The 22,229-nt window shown below is 33.7% G+C and overlaps 1 protein-coding gene across 1 annotated transcript in view; it reads right to left on the reverse strand.

Annotated features, from left to right (window-relative positions):
* Cfap47 (cilia and flagella associated protein 47) overlaps nucleotides 1–22,229 on the reverse strand; it is a 223,411-nt gene that overhangs the window by 67,247 nt on the left and 133,935 nt on the right. Inside the window, exons 45-50 of the mRNA XM_070039243.1 lie at nucleotides 20,331–20,508; nucleotides 19,785–19,826; nucleotides 10,707–10,897; nucleotides 7,456–7,599; nucleotides 6,291–6,464; nucleotides 2,163–2,274 (exon numbers count right to left, since the gene is read on the reverse strand). Of these exons, the coding sequence (XP_069895344.1) occupies nucleotides 2,163–2,274; nucleotides 6,291–6,464; nucleotides 7,456–7,599; nucleotides 10,707–10,897; nucleotides 19,785–19,826; nucleotides 20,331–20,508 (841 nt within the window). The remainder of the gene's footprint in view (nucleotides 1–2,162; nucleotides 2,275–6,290; nucleotides 6,465–7,455; nucleotides 7,600–10,706; nucleotides 10,898–19,784; nucleotides 19,827–20,330; nucleotides 20,509–22,229) is intronic.

Below are 22,229 nucleotides of genomic sequence, written 5' to 3' on the forward strand. Positions count from 1 at the left end.
AGCTACTGGTGCCTGGCTATGGCTCCCAACTTTTATCCTAAGATCTTAGCCTCCTGAGTAGATAGGATTACATCAGTGAGCTACCAGCAGGCTATGTATAAATTATTTTTGAAAAAGATGCTGGGTGTAGGTGGCTTACATCTCTAATCCTCGCTACTCAGGAGGCTAACTTCTGAGAATCATGGTTCAAAGCCAGCTTGGGCAGGAAAGTCTGTGAGACTTTTCTCTAACTACTAAAAAGCTGGAAGTAAAGCTGTGGGTCAAAGTAGCAGAGCACTATGGTCGAGCACAAAAGCTTGGAGCCAGTGCCCAGAGGTCCTGAGGTCAAGCCTCAGGACAAGCACTAAAACACTTCTATGTAAATTAAAATTATATAAGCCCAATTCTTACACATCTAGGTTTACTCCGTACTGTAGAAGGAATGAGTTGCTTTATGTTGTAAGTATGCTTGTTTATAACCATCTCAGTCACATTAGTGAAATGTTAATGCATTCAAGATAAATTTAAGGAGTATTGTTAGTAAAGGACTGGATAGATATCTGTACTTACTCATGTCTTGTAATAATTAACAGCAAAATTCTATTGCATTCTAATATTTATCCTAACCATATAAATATTATGACTATTAAAGAGAAAAATTGTCAAAGTATTTTGTGGTATTCACTCATCAGCACATTATTTCTATGACTACTTCAAACGATGACTTTTTCATCGTTTTATTTGCTTGCTTTTTTTCAAGTTCTATATTTTCATATTTAGTTTGAATGATTCAACATTTCCCATTTCTGTGGAATTTACTGACATAATAAATTATTTTGAAGTCAATAAAGAGCTAGGCTATTCCCTAGCTTATCTTTTTGACTAATTCACTCTGACAGTTGTTTCTTCTTTCTTAAATTTACTTATATCAGAATATTTAACTCTTTCCTCTTTTCTTTCCATATTTAATTTTCACTAAAGAAAAATGAAGAATAAGTAAATTGTTGAACTCTGATGTTTCCTTCTAATATGTTTGAAATACCAAATGAATAACACCTTTCTGAAAAAAATCAACTAATGAGGACACTGTTCAAAAAATATGCTCAATAACTGACTTACATAATTGTAATCCTTCTGTATATCACCTTTTCAATAAATTTTTTTTAAAAACCCCAAAGTTTTACATAATGAATTAGCCCCATGTCTCAATTTTTTAGGACCCTTTTGTAAACTAATGTTTCCTTTGATCACATTTGCATTGGTGAAATAAGTATTTTAAGCCAATAAATCATATTATAGAGAAAAAAGTAGAAAGCCGAGAACTTTGGGGATGTTAACTCCAAAATGCAAGGTGATAAGACAAAGTAAACAAGACTCAAGAAACAAAGGACCTCCTCTCATCTGGTTGAATCATTACTAAATAACCCCATGCTGCTGATCACATATATGGTATATATGCGCACATCAGAGGGAAACTAGAAGACACAGAACTAGAGGGAAACAGGGGAAATCATACAACAGTGGGACCCATCAGCTACATTAGACATTGATCAAAACAAACTAAGCAACACAATGGCAGTGGTGGGTGGGAGGGAATGAGCAGGGAAGAGGGAACAGCTGACACTAAGCAAAAGGAAAGGAATGTATATATCACACAATGTGGAAGAAATAACTGTATAGTGAAAGCTCATAGAACTTATAAACTTTATAGACCACTATAGACAATTTGCTCCATGAAGGTTAGAATGTGTTTGTGACTATAACTAAGTATTACTAACCCACAATACTGTGAAATTTGTGAAATTATGTAAGCACTTAATCACAATAAAGAATTTGCAAAAAGAAAGAAAGGAAGGAAGGAAGGAAGGAAGGAAGGAAGGAAGAGCAGCTGCTTGACAAGCTTAAGACCCTAAGGTAAAACCCTATTACCACCAAAATAAATTCTAATAAATGGTCAATTTTACACTAGAAATTATGTGTGTGTGTGTGTGTGTGTGTGTGTGTGTGTGTGTGTGTGTGTGTTAAATTTCTGGCCATTCAGAAAGCTAATAAGCTAATGGACAAAATGAAAAACTAAGTATATCTCTGGGAAATTCATTAGAAAATAGAAATACAAATTAAATTTTACTTCTTTTTATTATATTTCTATCCTAGTGTATTCATTAATAAAATGGATTTGATACCTTTGAATTCTCCACGTTTTTGAGGACTCACTTTTAAAAGGTATGGAAATGAATTATCAGGTTCTACAGAGATGTGTGATTTTCCACACACCATTTGCAGATCTGAAAATACCTAGAAAAGTATGGAAAGTAAGAATTATACAAGGTGGAATGGAAATATGTTCTCTGTTACACTATATTAAATTTAATATAATAAACTAAAGCACAGAAAAAGCTGAAAATTTAGTGCATTTATTGCACCATTATTTATCATAGCTAAGATATGGAACCAACCTAGATGCCCCTCAGTAGATGAATGGATCAAAAAAATGGTATATATACACAATGGAATTCTATGCCTCCATCAGAAAGAATGACATTGCCCCATTTGTTAGGAAATGGAAAGACTTGGAAAAATTATATTAAGTGAAGTAAGCCAGGCCCAAAGAAACATAGGTCCCATGGTTTCCCTTATTTGCAATAACTAGTATATGTCTGAGTCAAGCAGAAAAGGTCAGATAAGTTGGTGTTAGGGGAATGAACCCCAAGATAAGTATTCAAGTGTTTTTTTCTTTCATGCAATTATTTCTAACATATTTATAAGATAATTTCTATGTTGCTTTGTATGTCCCTCCCCCATGGTATAATCCCTGCTTTCACTGTATTTGATGTTGGTATAATTTGTGTGAAGGGGACGGGCAAAAACAAATCGTTTAACTAGGGATACAGGTAGACCCATTGCAACAATGAAATGTAAAATCGTTATGTCAAAAAACGAACTTCACAACTTTGGTGGGGGGTGGGGGGGAGGACCGAGTGGGGGGGAGGTGGGGGAGTATGGGAAGGGATGGGAAGGGGAAACAAAGAGGAGGCAACAATGCTTGATACGAAATGTACTCATTACCTTGCCCATGTAATTGTAACTCTTCTGTATGGTATTCTCACAATAAAAAATAAATAAATTGTTGGAAGACAACTTGGAGGTGGGGGGTTGGGAGGAGGGAAAGTGGGAGAAAACTGAGGAAAGGGGTAACAAGTTTGACAAGAAATGTACTTATTACCTTAATTATGTAATTGTAACCCCTTTGTACATCACCTTGAGAATAAATAAAAAAATAAAAAAGATGAACATGGAAAAAAAAAACCACACTTTAAAATGAAAACTCAGAAAAGTGAGACATTCAATAGAAGAAAATATTTTAAAAGACATTAACAATTAGAACAGGAAAATAATTCTTACACATAAACAATGTTTTATTCTTGGTTGCTAATTGTATCAAGATATCTCATGCTTTGAAAATATCAATTTCTTTTATGAGCTAAGTTTAATTTAAGCAATTTTATGTAAAAGAAAACTATTTCAATGATATTATACATTAATATTAACATAGCATATAAAGAATAAGAAGAATTTGACAACAACCCTGGATAAACACAACTTCCAGGTTCCTGGGTGCTTCTACCATGCCACTTTCCATGATCCAAACACTATTGCATTTGTTTTTCTATCAATTGGGCTATTATGGACAGTTCCTAGATATAAAATCCTATAGTGTGTGACCTTTAGTCACTGTTTTTTTTTCATTTAGCATATTGTTTACATTTGTTTAAAACTGCCTATTTTAAAATAGATAAATTAAAAAAAATAATTACTGTGAAACAACCAACATAATCTAGCTTGTTCAGCTTATGTTGCTTTGGATATTGCCAAATAAATCGGAATCATCTAACGTGATTCCAGCTGGTGAAATCTAAATATCTTTCTTTCCTACCATAAAAAGGTGCTCAAGATCAATAATCATCAAGGAAATGAAAATTAAACTACAATTAAGTGTCTTCTCACAACTTTTAAGATAGCTACTAAAAAAAGACAAGTGATAACAAAGTTTGTGAGGATGTGGAATAAAGAAACATTTCTTTGCTGTTGGTAATTATGTAAATTAGTTCAACCATTATGGAAAACCACATGAAAGTTCCTAAAACCAAAGATAAAATAGCACTACCATGTGATTCAACAACCACATATCTGGGTATGTACTCAATAGTTTTCCAATACTCTTTATTTATTAAAATGATAGAAGTATAGCTGTCAATTATTATTGAGAAGAATTTTATAAATAGAAATTAACTTCCATATGTAATTGGACAAATATAGTTAATATAGAATAATGATTGAATTATGACCTACAGTTTAAAATGTATATTCTTCATGAAGAGCAAAGTTTAAAATAAAGTTAAAAATAAAAACATAGACATTTTTGTCTAATGCAAGAAAACAAAATAACTGATATTAGAAAATTACATCTTGTTCTTTAATTTGTTTTCATCCAACTTTTGAGAGGATTTCATATTCACTGATAAATTCTGAAAAGAGATGATAACAATTTCTGTTTTTGTTTCTTGCTTGTTTTTATTCAATTCTAACCATTCTATTTTTACCTATTTAATTAAATAAATCATACTTTAGATACTATTATGTTCTCAATATTATACTTTATGCTCAGAATTAAAATTTGAAAAAGAGAGAATTGCCTCTGAGGTGGATATATGATTTAGTGGTAGAACACTTGCCTAGAATTTACAAGCCCATGGATTACTCATATTATCATCTGATGAGGAATAATAAACAGATAATTCTAACATGAAGTAGAAGGTATAGAAGGTACTCAGGTGCAAAAGTTATGTAGAAGCAGAACACGAATATCTAATCAGGTTAAGAAAGTAAAGATTCATGGGAAAAATGGCCTCAAACTTTTTCCCTACAGAATTAAAATGTGTTAGACAAATATTAGCAGAATATAAGGACTTGAACATAGTGTGTCATGTAGCAGTAAAACAAAATGCAGTCTATAAAGCCGCATGTATGAGGCTGAAGCAAAGATAAAGCTGAAGAGATAAGCGATGACAAGCTATTGAAGGACAATGAAAACTATTAGTGGAGTATGGAGTATGAAAAAATTTAGCTGGGAGCGGTAAGAAGAGATATTTTAAATTGTTTGTATTATCTTTAAGCAGATGTACAAATGGGTTACAAGATGCATGTTGAACAGTATAACTGCTTAAGAGGAAAGTTTAATCTAAAAAATTCACTCCATAGAATATTCCTTTGCAATCTAGTAGAGAAAGAAGAAAACTAAGGTGCTCTGTGTGTGTGTGTGTGTGTGTGTGTGTGTGTGTGTGTGTGTGTGTGTGTGTGTGTGTGTGTGTGTGTGTGTGTGTGTGTGTGTGTGTGTGTGTCCTGGAGCTTGAACTAATGGGCCTGTGAGTTGTCCCTGAGCTTTGTTTTCAAGGTTAGTGCTCTACCACTTGAGCCACAGCTCACAGACTTTCCTGCCTCTTGAGCAGCTAGGATTACAGGCTGAGAGCCACTGGTGCCCAGCTTCCAAAGCATAATTTTTGAGATTATAAGCAAATGCAGAGGACAAGCTCAGAGAGTTTCCAAAGTATTAGAATCTTCTTTAAAATACCAGTAGATACTTGAAGCTTGTTTTGATAATGATATTAGGTACATAGAAATTTTTAGATAAACATGGGAGTAGGATGTGCCCCATTTTTTGTGCTGAGGATTAATAGCATGGCCTTCTGCATGCTAACCATGAACTTTTACCAATGAGCTATGTTTCAAGAACGCTATGGTGGTACATTTTTGTAATCTCTACTTTGAAGGTGGAGAAAGGAGGATTGTAAGTTTGATGCCAGTTGTAACCACTTAGTGAGACTCCATCTCTAAAAAAGTTGTTTCTAACACTTTTAAAACATCTTTTATTGGTATATACAATTTTTTTCAAGATAAAATACAAATGCCATAAATATATAGACTTAAATATGTTATGATTATTTGCTAATAGCAAAATGTAAAATCATGATTTATGTGGTAGCAAAAACTTGTAGTACACCTACACTTATACAGGTTGAGGACATAGTAATACATTGACTTCAAACAAAATGAAACAGGAAAGAATATCTGAAAAAAAATCCCCTCATTTGAAGACAATTCAAGTTAGTAATGGAATTTATATTTAGCAACTATTGTATTAATTAAAGGTAGAATTGTGAACATTTCTCCATATGATTAAATATAACTGTTGTGAAACTTTCATATAATTCAACATATATTCAGAAGTATTTCCATACTTTAAAATATCTTACCTTAAATGTTAGGAGACTTCTTGTAGAATTGGGCACTAGTATGGTTCTACTTGTTATTGTCCCTACTTGGCATTCAATAGTAATGTGTTCTAAGGCCAGGGGTCTTCTACCAATTCCATTTACATCAAATGTGTATGCCAAACCATCAATTTCATTTTGTAGAGTGAGTTTACCCTGTAGCAAAACAGCCAAAATTCAGGTCTAATGGAGTTACAGTTCAATGTCAAACATTCACCAACATAGTATTCATTGTGAGTGTAAAAGAAACATGCTTCCCTCTGTAAATCACCTTGACAATAAAATTAAATTAAAAAAGAAACATGCTTGTAACACATTAGCCATTCATTGACTTTTCCAATTTCTGTATAATTCATATGCTGAATACACTGTTGATATAAAGCTCTTCATGTGTCAAAGCTTTAAATTATAGAGTTCTCTCTAAATTCCAGTTTTTATAGGTATTCTTTCTTTAATTTTACACCATTTATGTTAGGTTTTAAAAAAGAGGTAGCCGAGTAAGAACAGCACCACGCTCGTGGTATTCAAGTAAAGGGTAGGTTTTTTCATCGTTCTGGCTGGCACCAGGCCATCTTGGTCCTCCACGCAGTGGGGAAAGGCCTGGGAAAAAGAGCTGGGAGAGCTGGGAAAGAGAGAGAAAAGAGCTAGAAAAGAGAGAAAAGAGCTAGAAAAGAGAGTGTCTGGGAAAGGTGAGAGCTAGAAAAGAGAGCTAAGAAAGAGTAGGGAGCTGGGAAAGAGAAGAGAAGGAAAGAGCTGAGAAAGAGCTAGAAAAGAGCAGAGAGAGTATATATAGGTATTCTAATATGTAGCATTTATATATGTGCTTTCTTCCATGCCAAAGAAATTTTGTTGTAAGAAAGTATTTTCTGATGGAACTAATTTCTTAATGAAGAACAAAACATCAATGATTTTACATAATTCAGCATATTGTATAAATAATCTCAATATAACTATTCAGAGAAAATGACTTGGTGACTTTCAGAATATTTAGCTCTCAAATTTCAAACTGCATTAAGGTTTCAAGTAAAAAAATATCAAATTAAAAAATACACATTTTCCACAAACTTTTTATCATTTGAGTAGAATAATACCATATATAGATATATTTACATAGTCATACTATAGGAACGAATCTTAGAGATCATACCATCACATCACATTCCATAATAGGTTTGAATGTGAGAGGATATGGCACAGTTTCACCTGGGTTCACATGTAAAATAGCAGGTCCACAAAACCATTTGCCCTCTATCATAGCTTGAAATCTCCATTCATTGTTTGTTGTATTATGCTAGAAATAACAAAAACATACAGAATATCAGAAGAGTGAGGGCAGAGTTAAATTACATCTGAATTCTTTATTTCTTAAGACGACAGTGGGTGTGGTAGCAAACATTTACATTGGGTGGCCAATGTAGCACGATCAAAGGATCCAGGCCAGTATGAGGCTCCATAGCAAGACTGTCACAAAAATCCAAGGAGTAGGATGTACCAAAATGGTACAGCACTTGCCTAATCTGTCCAATTCCTGGGTTCAATTCACTGCACCAAAAATGAAAAATACAAACATCACAACATGAAAATCCTGTTTGAAGCCTAGTTTTATTTTGTTGTTTGTTTGTTTGTTTAGTTGTGGGGCTTGAATTCTGGGCCTGGGTGCTATCTCTCAGCTCTAGCCTAGTGCTCTAGCACTTGAGCCACAGCACCACTTCCTGAAAATCCTGTTTGTTAAGAATGGTTACATCACTGTGAACTAAAGGCCCAAAGATGAATGCACACATATTTCTAAGTTATGCAGAAACATTGCCTGATGGTTTTAGCCAAGAATCAGTATCTAGATGTTCACCTGTTTGACTATTGTTAAAATGGCAAATGTTCTTGTAGAATATAATTTATGCCTAAGGGAAATAAAAAGGTGTTCTAATGCATAGATTTCTTAGAAAACAAACATTACATATGCTATAGAAAGAATTTTGTGTGTCATTATGACTTTCACTATATCTGCAATAATTAATCAAAAATCAATTCATTACTCTAAAACACCAAAGATAACTTTACAATTACATTAACTTCTTGCTTACATTGTCTAATAAGTAGGCAAGCTACAGTTGTCAGTACTCTCAGTGCCTATTAACTGTCTTAGTCAAATGTTAACATCACAACAAAATTTTGAGCTCCCACAATTCTGTGTGGTAAAATCAGGAGGAAGCCTTTTTACTTTCTTTTCTTTTCTTTTCCTTTCTTTCTCTTTCTTTCTTTCTCTTTCTTTCTTTTCTTTCTTTCTTTCTTTCTTTCATTCCTTCTTTCCTTCCTTCCTTCCTTCCTTCCTTCCTTCCTTCCTTCCTTCCTTCCTTCCTTCCTTCCTTCCTTCCTTTCTTTCTTCTTCTTTTTTTTTTTTTGGTTGGTCTTGGGGCTTGAACTCAGGGTCTGGGCACTGTCCCTGAGATTTTACGCTCAAGGCTAGTGCTCTACCACTTTGAGCTAAAACACCACTTTCAGTTTTCTGGTGATAATTGGAAATAAGAGTTTCATGAACTTTTCTGCCTACCTGGCACTGAACTGCAATCCTCAGATCTCAGCCTCCTGAGTAGCTAGAATTACAGGCATGAGACATCGGAACGAGGCCATAATAATTTTTAATTAGGAATTTGTCATTAACTATGGATACTTAATTTAACTTTTTAAGCAAAGCCATACTTCAGAATTGATTACTGAGTAATAGCACCTTCAAGAAGAAAATCTGATATCAATTAAAAATAACCAGCAACAGAATGCATTTAGAAATCTGTAGTAATTTGGGATGAGAGGTTTGGAGGACTTTAAGACAGCTGAAGTGAGTTCAGGAGTCTTAAATAGCTTTCTTGAAATTTGTTTCTTTGTAATATTTCATGATGGCTATTCTGAAAAATTGTAGACAAAAATAATTTTTTGAATAACTGATTGTGTGTGTGTGTGTGTGTGTGTGTGTGTGTGTGTGCACCAGAATTGGCATTTGAACTCAGGGCCTGGGTGTTGTCCCTAAGGGTTTTTGCTCAAGGCTACTTCTCTATCACGTGAGCCACAGCTTCACTCCTGTTTTTTTTCTTCCTAATAAATTGGAGATTAGAGTCTGTCAGACTTCACTGCCTGAGCTGGCTTCAAACCACAACCCTTATATCTCAGGCTCCAGAATAGTGAGGATTACAGGTGTTGCCACCAGTCCCTAGCATAGCTGATTTTTTGTAAAATAAATTTATACTTTTATTAGTAAACAATGGATGTAGGCAGAGGCTTTTGTATCTAAGATTCCTCTTTCTATATAGGAAAGTACTTCTCACAGGAAGAAGAGGAGGTCTGATACATCTGAAAAGCTATCTACAATAGAAAATAAGTCTTTTCTCCTATGCAAATACTTCAACTCTTCCCAGAAGCCTATGTTGCAATATTTTTTGTTTAATTTCTATATAATTTTCAACAACTTTGAATCTTCTTTGAGTCTTATACTTTGTGTATGGCTCCCAAGGTTTGTATGTTAATAAATTTTTATGTATTTTCCTTCTAATATGTGTACTGCCAGATTATTGCGTAGACTAAAATGAGAAAAAGAGCAGATTTAGAACTTTACATATTTAAGATAGGGACCAGTGGCTCATGCCTATAATCCTAGCTACTCAGGAGCTCAGAACTGAGGACTGCGGTTCAAAGCCAGCACAGGCAGGAAAGTCCATGAGACTTTTATCTCCAATTAACCACTAGAAAACCAAATGTGGCACTGTGGTTCAAGTGGTAGAGCACTAGCCTTAAGCTAAAGATCTCAGGGACAGCACCCAAGCCCAGAGTTCAAGCTCACCAAACTTTACATATTTAATAGGACTATAGAAGCTGACATTAAACTTTTTTTCAGTTCTAGAATTTTACAGGAAATATCATGAGGGGAAGTGCAAATAACCCTCCGTCCAGATGCCCTCCCCTCCATTAACCAGGTGAAAATTTAATCTAACAGTTTAGTGAAAGACTCCACAGCTAATTTTCCTTGCGAACATTTTCCAGTTTTTGTCCTTATCTTTTTAAGGACAAGGTTGGCACAGATTTAGAATGGCTTAGTTTTTAGTTTTAGCCAAAGCTGTAAGTAAATTTATGTCATTTTCTTTTAATGCTTTTGAGTGTTCAGTCCCAGAACCAGTCAGTTTTTTTTCTGGTCCTGGGACTTGTCCTTGAGCCTCTTTGTACTCAAGGCTAGCACTCTACTACTTGAGCCACAGTGCCACTTCCAGCTTTTTCTGAGTATTTTATTGCAGATAAAAGTCTCATGGACTTTTCTGCTCAGTCTGGCTTCGAACCATGATCATCAGATCTCAGCCTTCTGAATAGGTAGGATTACAGGCATGATCCATTGGCACCCAGCCTAGTTTTACTTACTATTGGAATATCTTGAGTAAGTGCTTGAAATGCTGGTGTCTCAAACACAAATTCATTCTCTGCTTCTTCTTTATTTACCACACCTTCAAAGTTATAGAGGCGTATATCGTACTTGGAGGTCAACAACATTTTACAAGGGTAGCGTCCAAAAGAAAGAGGTGCAAATCTTAGGGGTATTAAAACAGATCCATCTGCAACAATCAAAATAATTTAAAAACAATTTAGTCATTTTTAATGTCATAATTCTTTTTTTCTGTATATATTTTTATTTATATTTTATTATGAAAATATTGTACAGAGGGGTTACAATTACATGGGCAAGAAAATGAGTACATTTCTTATCAAGCATTGCAGCCTCCTCCTTTGTTTCTCCTTCCCATCCCTTCCCAGCCTTCCCCCGCCCCCCTCCCAATCCTCCCCCCTCCCCACCAAAGTTGTAAAGTTCGTTTTCCACATGACAACTTGTACTTCTCATTGTTGCAATGGGTCCACCTGTATCCTTATTTAAACAAATTATATCGACATCAAATACAGTGAAAGCAGGGGTTATACTGTGGGGGAGGGACATACAATGAAACAAAGAAATAATCTTATAAATGTGTTAGAAATAAATGCATGAAAGAAAAAAAACATTTATACATATCTTAGGGTTCATTTTCCTAACATCAACTTATCTGACCTTTTCTGCTTGACTCATACATATACTAGATATTGCAAATAAGGGAAACCATGGGGCCTATGTTTCTTTGGGCTTGGCTTACTTCGAATGGATCAAGAAAATGTGGTATACATACACAATGGGATTCTATGCCTCCATCAGAAAGAATGACATTGCCCCATTTGTTAGGAAATGGAAAGACTTAGAAAAAATTATATTAAGTGAAGTAAGTCAATGCCATAATTCTTAAAAATTCATTTTGTCAAACAATATTTAGTATTACAGCATTACATTTTATTGTATAATTTAGATAAATCAACATTCAACTGAGGTAATATATTAAGTTAAATCTCCAGGGTGTATCATTCAAATTTATTTAAAAATTAAGAGTACAGGGCTGGGAAGGTGGCCCAGTGGTAGAGTGCTTGCATCGCATGCATGAGACCCTGGGTTCGATTCCTCAGCAACACATAAACAGAAAAACCCAGGAGTGGCACTGTGGCTCAAGTGGTAGAGCATTAGCCTTGAGCTGAAGAGCTGAGGGACAGTGCCCAGGCCCAGAGTTTAAATTAAGAGTACCTATCTTACATGGATTGGAGGAATGTGTATTTCCTAAAGTCATTAAGGACCTCATTCTTTGAATGATACTACTAGCTTGTTGCTGCTATATTATCTGGGAAATCACTCTATGTTGTCAGAAAAGTCAGGGAAAAAGGAATGTTTGGAAGATTGTTCAAGGATTTTTCAGTGTCCAGTCTAAAATTAACATGTATTTCACTTAATTTGCCAAACCCAAGTACATGGCTTTATCTAACTAAAAAAGGCTAATAAATTAAGTGGTTATACAGAGGATTTAGTAAGCATTATGTTCTGCCACATGTCTACGACAAAGGAGTGCTCTATTCACATAGCAATCAATATAATTTTCAACTTGGCTGGAATACAGAGATGTTCATTTCCTAGTGATCACTGAGTCTGAAAGTGAATGCCAAGGATATTCTTAATTATATATTTCCCAACTGATGAAGTTTTAATGGGTAAAATTCCTAAGGAATACAGGGTGAGCCCTTCTCCTTTATAAATCCAAAAGGAAAGCCATCATAAAATTGGAATTCAAGAAAATGACGGTTTTCCTTTTGAAAACTTATTGATAAAATGATATCTATCTTGTAGCACTCTTGGCTCACATGCCTGTAATCCTACCTTCCCAAAAGCCTGAGATCTAAGGATTGTGGTTCCAGGCCAGTCTGGGCAAAAAAAGTATGAGACTCTGATCCCTAATTAAAGAACAGAAACCTGGGAGTAGAAATCTGGTTCCAGTGTCAGAGTGTCAATCATAGGCAAAAAAGTCCAATTGAGAATGTGAGGTCCTGAGTTCAAGACCTAGCACTGACATATAGATAGATAGATAGATAGATAGATAGATAGATAGATAGATAGATAGATAGATAGATAGATATAGCTATATAGCTATATAGATATTGATATATAGAGAGATGATACCTATTTGTCTTAAATATACAACATAATGCAATTGAAGCATGTAAGATATGTATGTATGGCAAGTACTACAAATTACTTCCAGATTATAACATTTACTTGCAAATATCTATATCCTCTTAGATATTAACCATTTCCAACCTTAGAAATTGGAAGATTTACTGGCTATATTGTGTTATCAGGCTATCATTTTCTTATAGGGAGATCACACAGTCTTTTCCAATTCTTCAATATAATCCATACGCTACCCCAGATAGTTTCTCTTTTTAGTGTCTCATTCTCCTACATACGTCTCCCCAAGATTACCTTTTAAACTATTTGCTCTTATGACCTGCTCTCAGGGTCTGTTATTGTTTATAAATACTGGTAAGTGTAGAAAAGAGAGTTTCCTTTGGGCTACATGATTTCCAGCTTCTTACTCTAAATCTCTGTGGGCATTACACCTGCCTGTAAAAGGAGGACATAGGCTCGATGGTATAAGCTCATGTAACTCCTAGACCCATTACATCCCAGGTCGACATAACTAGAAAATGATTCGAATTATGGGGTAACTAATTGGTGTCCATTGGAAAAAAAGTGTGAAGTAAGATTTGTGTACAAGCTGAATAGTACACATTCTTAAAATGAAAATGATTACAGTTCATGTTAGAGTTGAAGAAGGGAAGAAATCCATCTACCCTGTGTTGTAATTTTGTAACTCTGGGAAGTCCAAGAAATCTAAATTAAATTATGATCTTCCAGGTTAGCATAAATTCTACTTGTCAAGAGGTAATAATAAAATGTATTTTATTTTAAAGTGGGTGAGTTTATTTGAAGCTTATAAAATTTAGATGTGGGCTTCTGTTGGTACTTCTGAGCTCTGAAAAATTACTAAAGTTGGGGACAATTTTGACCTGCCCTTTCATTCCTATCCTACTTAGATATAATTCTCCTGGTGTCTTTGCTTCTCTTTTCCATTTTATTTTCCTTTTTGTCAATGAGAGAGCCAGATGGGTACAGATGGGAATTAATAGGAGCAATCAACACTGATTGAGCACCTAACTAGATGAGCACTTTCCAATATTCCAATTTTATGCCCACATCCACCTTGAAAGGTTAAACATTTACAAGTAACCTGTTCAAACAGGTTAAGTAAATTACTCTAGGTCGTATAATTTGGATGGACTATAATGTATAGTTAAAGCCAGGCTTGTAAAATGGCCTAAAGAAACAAGGAAGTTTTTCCTTCGTCAGTGCTGGGGATTGAAACCAGTGCAGAAGCTCTACCACTGAGCGACATGTCCACACCTTGCTGCATTTTCTTTTCAGGTAGTTTTCACAACTGTAGAAGATGTTAGTATTCTATTGTAACTAAAGACAACCAAATACAAATAAATCCACCAGATTATAGTTACTGAATCAAAGTAAAATAAAATAACTTTGGTCATTGAAAGAATCTGTGTGATTCATAATTCCTCAAATAATTAAAAAAATGATGTACAGATCTTAGAGTGAGTCTGGTTGAGACAATAAGTTTATACCGGTATATTGGCCAGCTATTATTGCATAATCACCCCCAATTGTTAGTGGTTTGTAGCAATAATCACTTATTTTTTAATGATTCCATAACCTGGACTCATTTGGGAACCTTACCAAAGGCTGTGGTTTGAAATTTTGGCTTGGAATTCTGCCCCATAGGATCCCTAATCTTCTGAGATGCACTCATTCTTTTTCATATTAGTATCAAAATATACAAGTAACAAAATAAGAAATACTTTAATGTAAAATTATTATCAAATATGTGCTTCCTTCGCATTCTTAAGTTGCCCAATGACCAAAGCAAGTCACATAGCCAAACGTAGAGTCAGTGAAGGAGGGGAGATTACAGAAAAATATATACAGGCAGAGGTAATCCATTTGAACTTTTACTATAACAACTTGCCATGCCTTAGCAAAGGAAAGTTTATCTGTAAAATATTTGCTGCTGTAAAAATGACAAAATCAACTAGTAATTAAAAAGCATGTTGCTAGTTTAAACAACAGAAAGTCTTTTTTTTTTCTGAAATCAAGTTCTTAGCTGTTTAAATTGAACTAATAGATTTAATTTTTCTTTTGGTAACACTACAAACAATATCTAAGAGAGAATCTTAACACGCAAAACAGAAGAAGCTAGAACTGATCTGGTTGAAGTAAGAGGAAATTCCAAGCTGACATTGACTCCTGTGGTCTCTCTACAGACAAATTAAAGATACTGAGAATAAAAGGATCGCTAAAAATCTAAATTAATTATAGCATACAACTTGACTAACAAATCCATTTTTCTGCTTAATTTTCCATGATTATTTGTAAACTTATCAAACATGGAAGAGATTATCTCCAGAAATGTCTAAAGTATTATAATATTTAAGGGTGAAAAGGAAGACTGATGGGAAAGAGGAAGGGAAGAAAGTTAAAAGGCAAAAAGAAGAATGGAAGAAGGAAAGGCAATAAAAATAAGGAGGGAATTAGGAATGCGTGAATGGAAACAAAGTATTTGAAATCCAAATAGAATACAGTGTAGACAACCTTTTCAAACTGACATACTCCAAATGATTGAGAGCATGGAATTCCCTTCCTATGAAGTATGTAAATATCTGCAAGGAAAACAGATATGCAGTTTCCTAATTTTACTGAGAAGTACTCACTATTTAGTCTTCCTGATGTCTTAAAGTATGGAGACAAAAAAGACTACAAGGAGATATCTAAGTGCTATAATAAATAAACTGCAAGGATTATCAATTATTTCTCTAAAAGCCAAGTTCAGTTTACTAGGTATAGAAAAGTATAATCTTATTATATGTGCTGTTCAAATATAGTATGGCCTTATTAATTGCCTATCTTTGATATTCATCAAATATTGAGAGAGTCATATAGATCTTCCAGTATAAATGAAATTTATTTCTCCTTTTATATATTTTCAGAATATGTGACCAGATGAAACCAAGTTGAAAAATTTTAAAGCTTTTCCTTTTTAGTTATTTGCTTTAAACATCTATAAATTCTAATAATGAAACTTATTCCACATATTTTTGATTAGAAAATATCTGAATAAGTTTTTGGATATTTTAAAATTCAATCAAAAATACTATAAAGCACCACTTTACTTGGCAATGAAAAAATTCAGTTGTTACAGTTTAATTCATCTGTAATTATTGTGATTAGTGATAAAGCTGATAATAAGATACTTTGTTCCTTTTCAAATTGTTCTTTCAAACTTGCCTTTGGTTTCCTTTACCCTTGTCAAGTATTCTGAACTTTAAAGAAAAGCTGCACCCATATGATTAAGGTATTAAGTCCTGGAGTCAGCTACTCCAGGAAAAAGAAATGCAGAGAGACATCAGTGGTAAAGACTTCTTAATCAGTAATTTTTCTTTAGATTTACAGGGCCCAAAACATCTGGTGACCTTCAGATTAATATCAGAATATATATCAAAGAAATGGACCACTGCAGGATTAATGATTACTCTATTATCTTCACTGCATTCCCAGTGGCTCAAAATACACTTCCTTAAACTGTAAATGAAGATAACAACGTGGAACTCACAGAAAGCTCCTGAATAGTAGGGAGTAGTAGGGATGGAGTAGTAGGGAGTAGTAGTGAGAGTAAATGAAGGGGTCAGTCAGATTAAAATACTGTATATAAATGTGTGAAATACCAGAGGGAATCTCTTTGAAAAATTAGCATACAATAAAAAATGAATGACAGGAATGTAAAACAGGTCCTGAGAGGAATGGGGTACTAGTGAGATTGGAGTGGACTAATGGAGACAGTGAAGGAAAGTGAATATCATTAAAATACTATACTTGGCAAAATGAGAACAATGAAGCTTGTTGAGATTGGTGGGAGATAAAAAGAGGAGAAGGGAGAGTAATGGAAGAGAAATGAATATGACAATTGCACATCAGCTACCTTGTCAGAATAAAAATGATTTCACTACCACTTTTTGACTCTCAGTTAATTGACTTTTGTCACTCAGAAAAATCTGACAGCTTTTTACATGGTAGCAATATATTGATGTTTATTTTTAATATTTCATTTTGTGCCTTTCTTTATCACATACATCATTTACTACATTTCCTCCATTATTTACTACATCTTTAGTTCTTTGTCCCCATATTTTATCGGATTCAACATTTCTTTAAGTTCCTTTTATGCCTACACCTATTTAGAAATTATGCATTCTACAGAGTTTTTGGTTGCCTGAAGTTTTCAACATTCATACTACATGTAAAATTATTGCTACATGTAAAATTATTGCTACATGTAAAATTACAGCTTAATCTGTAATTTTGCATTGATGCCCAAATTCTACACTTTTTTAACCTCTAAAGTTATTATTGGTAATTCTGCCTTCATTCTCGTTAATTAACCAACTCTACTCTCATCAAAAGCATACACCTTGAGTGGTTTCCACCACTGCCACCATCACCAGCACAACACATCGATGTTCAAGATTCTATACATTCTTTTTTTTGGGGTGGGGGTCCGGTGGTGGGGGCCTGAACTCTGGGCCTGGGCGCTGTCCCTCAGCTCTTCAACTCAAGGCTAGCACTCTACCACTTGAGCCACAGCGCCACTTCCGGCTTTTTTCTTTTTGCTTATGTGGTGCTGAGGAATCGAATCCAGGGCCTCAGGCATGCAAGGCAAGCGCTCAACTACTGAGCCACTGTCCCAGCCCCAAGATTCTATACATTCTTGAAAGGATAATGGTCCTCTACATTTTCTTCTGTAGTTGCCGTTGTTTAAACTCCAGAAGCTTGTTTTTTTTTTTTTCCAGAAAATATGCAATAGAATAGGACTATCAGAAAACCAGAACAATATGCAAAACAAGACGGATTAGCTCACGTGGTTCACATACATTCACTCATTAGAAAAATAATTTTGAACTCCTACTGCATGACAGGATATATGCAACAAGGAGGCTTTCTAGTAGGTATAAATAACAAGTTCCTGAGGAAAAGGCAGATCATGTAAGCAGAGTTCTCTTTACAACCAAAGTATGTTTTAATTGGGCTGGAACCTGAAGAGGCCATTAAATGTGCTTTTCAATCTGGCCACATCAGCTCAGTAATTAGTGAAAGTTTCTCATAGGATTCATGTAAATGGCTAGCTGTTATCTTACTTTTCCATTGCTGTTTAATTTTTGAATTTCTGTATGTCTTCATGGATCATTTAATGGAAAATTAAGAGAAGGCTAATCAAGAAGTCTTAGCTTGCCAACATTTTAACTAGAAAGTTGTCTTTTTCATATATAATTTGCTTAAGAAGACAAAATTTCCCAAAGAAAACAATTGAAAATAAAATTTCACTTTTTAATTAACCCCTCCATGGGGAAGGAAGGAAGATATTGTTGACAGTCAATTAATTTTGTGTTTTGTATTTTCATTTCAAGATACCATATATTTTCTCTAATTGTCATGTTAAAAAAAAACGTTTTGGCCATAGCTAATTTTAAGGTTTTCTTTCCAGATTGATTTACTAACTGTGCAAATTAATTTGAATGAGCAACTAGCAAGCCAATGCACAGCATGTTCTCCAGGACTTAAACTAGGATAAATGGCTACAAAATTCCTCATTAAATGCCTCTCTAAATATAGAACTGCAGAATGTATGGTTCACCATTGGAGACCTAATAGAATGAGAAACTTTTTATAAAGTTCATAGTTTTTTAACTTATGGACCCTAATAAAATAAAAGAGTTATCGCCAAACTGAAAACATACTAAAAATATAACAATAGAATATATGTAGTCTTATAATTATGTTGATTTGGTTATATTTAGTTATTTGACTTATAGTATTTCTTTTCAGTGATATGGAGCACAATTGTGTCTCATTGTTAAATGAGAAGTAGAAGGAAAGACACTGAAGTGAACAGAAAATGCAAATCTTAGTACAAGGCATAGACTGTGTAAGGGGAGAGATATTGAAATTTAGAGAATTATATTTCAAAAATATGAGAACTTGTAGCGTTATAAACATTGTTTCTTCTACCCCGAGGCAAAGAAAAAGCTATCTGGAATTTTGTTTATCTACATTGAGAGCAGATTGCAAAAGAAATACACGTTTCTTAAGATGGAGTCCAACAGTAATATTTTTCCAGTTTAAAAAAATCTTTATATGTACCTAATTTATATATTGGTTGTTTACAGTATTTGAATTTGCCTCCCAAAATATCAATCACATTTGGGCACAGTTATACATTCACATATGTTTACAGTACAGCTGAGGTTCCGTTAATGACCTCATAGCCTCTATAATTTAGGATTTCTATATTTCAACTATATAAATAATTCACGGTAAGTATGAATGGGTATAAATAGAATTGCAAAAGGTTGGTAAACTTAGAATTTTATGTAAAATTATGCAATGCTATCTTCAGTTGTAAGTTAATAGTTAAATTTCAAAAGCATGTATATCATTGATATACCTTTTATGTTCTTAAAATGATTCTTGTGATCTTCATCTTTAGATAACTGACTAAACAGAGCCATTTATGTGCTCTATATCATCCTACAAAAATAATGGAAAATTCTGCCTTTCAGAAATATCATAAGTAATTTACCTCTTAGAAAATAATACTGGTAGCTTGGGACTGACCCTTCACTCTTATAATTCTACCTAATTCAGGAGGCTGAAATCTGTGTATGAAAATAGCCCATATGCATGAAAATAGCCCATTGAACTTCTATAATATTCATTCCTACCACTATCTTCTTCCTTCTCCTCCCACCTACTGACTTCCCTCTGCCAATAATACTCTTTTCACAATGATGTATTATTTTTAGATACAGATTTCATGGTTTTTTGTTTTTTATATTTGAATATTTTAAAAGGACATCTATATTTCCACATAGTCTGTTATTGCCGTAGATAAGACCTAATTTTTAAACTCTTGTTACCTGCATGGAGATGTGTTATTTTCTTCTGGGCATCCTCATTTCCTAGAAAGATAAAGAGAACAGATTTTCCTTCAATTTAGAAGTTGTGACCACTCTTTCTGACTTAGAAACATTGCACAATGACTATAAATTCACAGAACAAGCAAAATTTCAATAAAAGTAAATGTATGCAAAATATCATTTGTAATTCATACAACTGGAATTATGGTACATTCTTTGAATAGTTCTGCTGAAAAAAATACATTCTTGTTGTTGTCTAGTGCTTAAAGGAACTCAAATGAAAAAGACAATTTTAAATAAATAATATTTAGTATCTTTTTATATCTGATAACTTGTATTTGATAATATCAGTGTATCAATATTTGCATTAACCCTAGCTAATGTTTTCTTGCTCATGGCAAGAGAATAGAGAGGTACAGGAGACCAAGAGCAAAATATATAAGTGATAAAGAACCTGGTTCATATAGAAGATAAACAACACATAAATACACATGGTTGCTTTCTTAACATAAATAATGACAGATATTCCAACTTGTTGCTGGTTACCTTTTATGGTAAGAGCCTTGGTTTCCTGAGATTCAGTTGGTTTACTAGTTTGTATTTCTGGGATCTGTGGTATGAAGATAATCCTAGGAACATGAAAATATTCTGGAAGACTTAGTTGTGCTAAATACGGAATAGCCTTGGGCTTTTTCAGCTTTGACAAATTGAAGAGCATAAGACACTGCAAAGAATTGTTAAAGTTGAATATAGTCTTCTGTACTTTTACCTTCAAATCAGAGCTAAACATTATGTACTTAATAAGTTGAGGCAAAATACATTAAAAGATTAGTTTACCTGTTTATAAACATAGATAATTAGTACTGGACAGTTAGGTAACTAGTACTGGGCAGTATTAACACATTTCACAGAAATAACAGACTTTTATTGAGAGATAGTCAACAATCAACTATTCTAATATTTTCAGTATAATTAACTAATTACCTCGGAAGGAACCATTCTACTATTGAATAGCACTGAAAATTCTTTTCCTTCTTGTATCTTTTTGTTTTTATTTACTTATTTTTTGAGAAAAGTTTTCACCCAATCCCCCTGCTACAAATTTCCAATTGTTGGGATGACAGGAATGAGTCACCACACACCACACTCAGATCATATATTGTTCTTATTACAGATAAAAACTGAGCATTCCCTGTTCACCAATGTTGAATTTATAAATATAGAAGAATTAAATCCTCCCACTTGACAGATGTATTATGCTTAGGTTTGATATTTTTTATTCTTTCAATCATTATTCACTAAATGTAGACTATAACAACTTTTACATGCATATACTCCTCTAGACACAAAACAGTCCTTCTAAAAATATTACAGTGAAGATAAATCCTACTCTTACAATACAAATGAAGCAGGTTACAAGTGATATTTTAAATCTAGTTTATAAAGTTACAGGATACATAACATACATAAGGTGTCAAAGGAAAAGACAAAATACCATAAGAAATTTTTTTTCCATTCTAGGTATTCACAATCTGACAAGAGAAATAGGTTAGTGCAAAAGTAAATCTCCTATAAAACCCATATTAAATGCAATGATAAATGCAAGTATGCTGTATTCTAGGAAGAAATCTAAAAAGAGAAAGAGAATGTCATGGACAAAACCCACCTTCCTCAATGATTCTGTATTTAAGTAAAATTTGGGGGGAGGAGGAAAAATATAAAAACATAAATATAAAAAGGATAAAGAAAGCATGGTGATGTACTGAAAGTTTAAAATGTCTGCTCATTGAAAATTTTTATTGTTTATTGAACAGTTAAATATAAACCTTCTCAAATATACTTTTCTATAATAGAAGTAGGTTGTGATTCTTTGAAGGGAATCATCAGCTTCATGGAAATGTAGTAGAGATCTTAATTAAGAGCATATCAAACATTGTTGTCCCTCCACATTGTTGTCCCTCTACTGAACCGCCTAGAAGCTACAAACCCAGGCTAAGAAAAAACACCAGTCCTAGCACTTACTTTTGCTTCTAATAGTTACGTGCTAAAAATGTGTTTTGGCTTTAGAAAGGGATGGATGAGAGGACAGATCTAAGATGGATCTGGGTAGAAGCATAGGGTAGAACCTTTTCAGGTGCAGAACACAAACCTCACCCTAATGTTTGACATGAAATTTACTACCTTACATATATAGCTGTAACCCCTTGAATTAAATGAAATTAAATTCAAAAATGACAGTGAAATTAAATTTAAAAAGAGCACATGAAAGTTTCTGGCTTTAATATTTTAAATGAATTGGACCTTAAAAATTTAGCTTATCTTTGAAATAAATTGGTGGGAGTCTGTGATTAGTCTGCGTTAATTGTAGTATCCTAACAAAAGAAAAATTTGTGATAAATCAAATATTTTTGTGATATATATATATGACGATAAACCTTAAAGAAC

This window comes from Dipodomys merriami, unplaced genomic scaffold (genome assembly GCF_024711535.1).
Source record: "Dipodomys merriami isolate MVZ:Mamm:240054 unplaced genomic scaffold, mDipMer1.0.p SCAF_3, whole genome shotgun sequence".
Lineage (NCBI taxonomy): Eukaryota > Metazoa > Chordata > Mammalia > Rodentia > Heteromyidae > Dipodomys > Dipodomys merriami.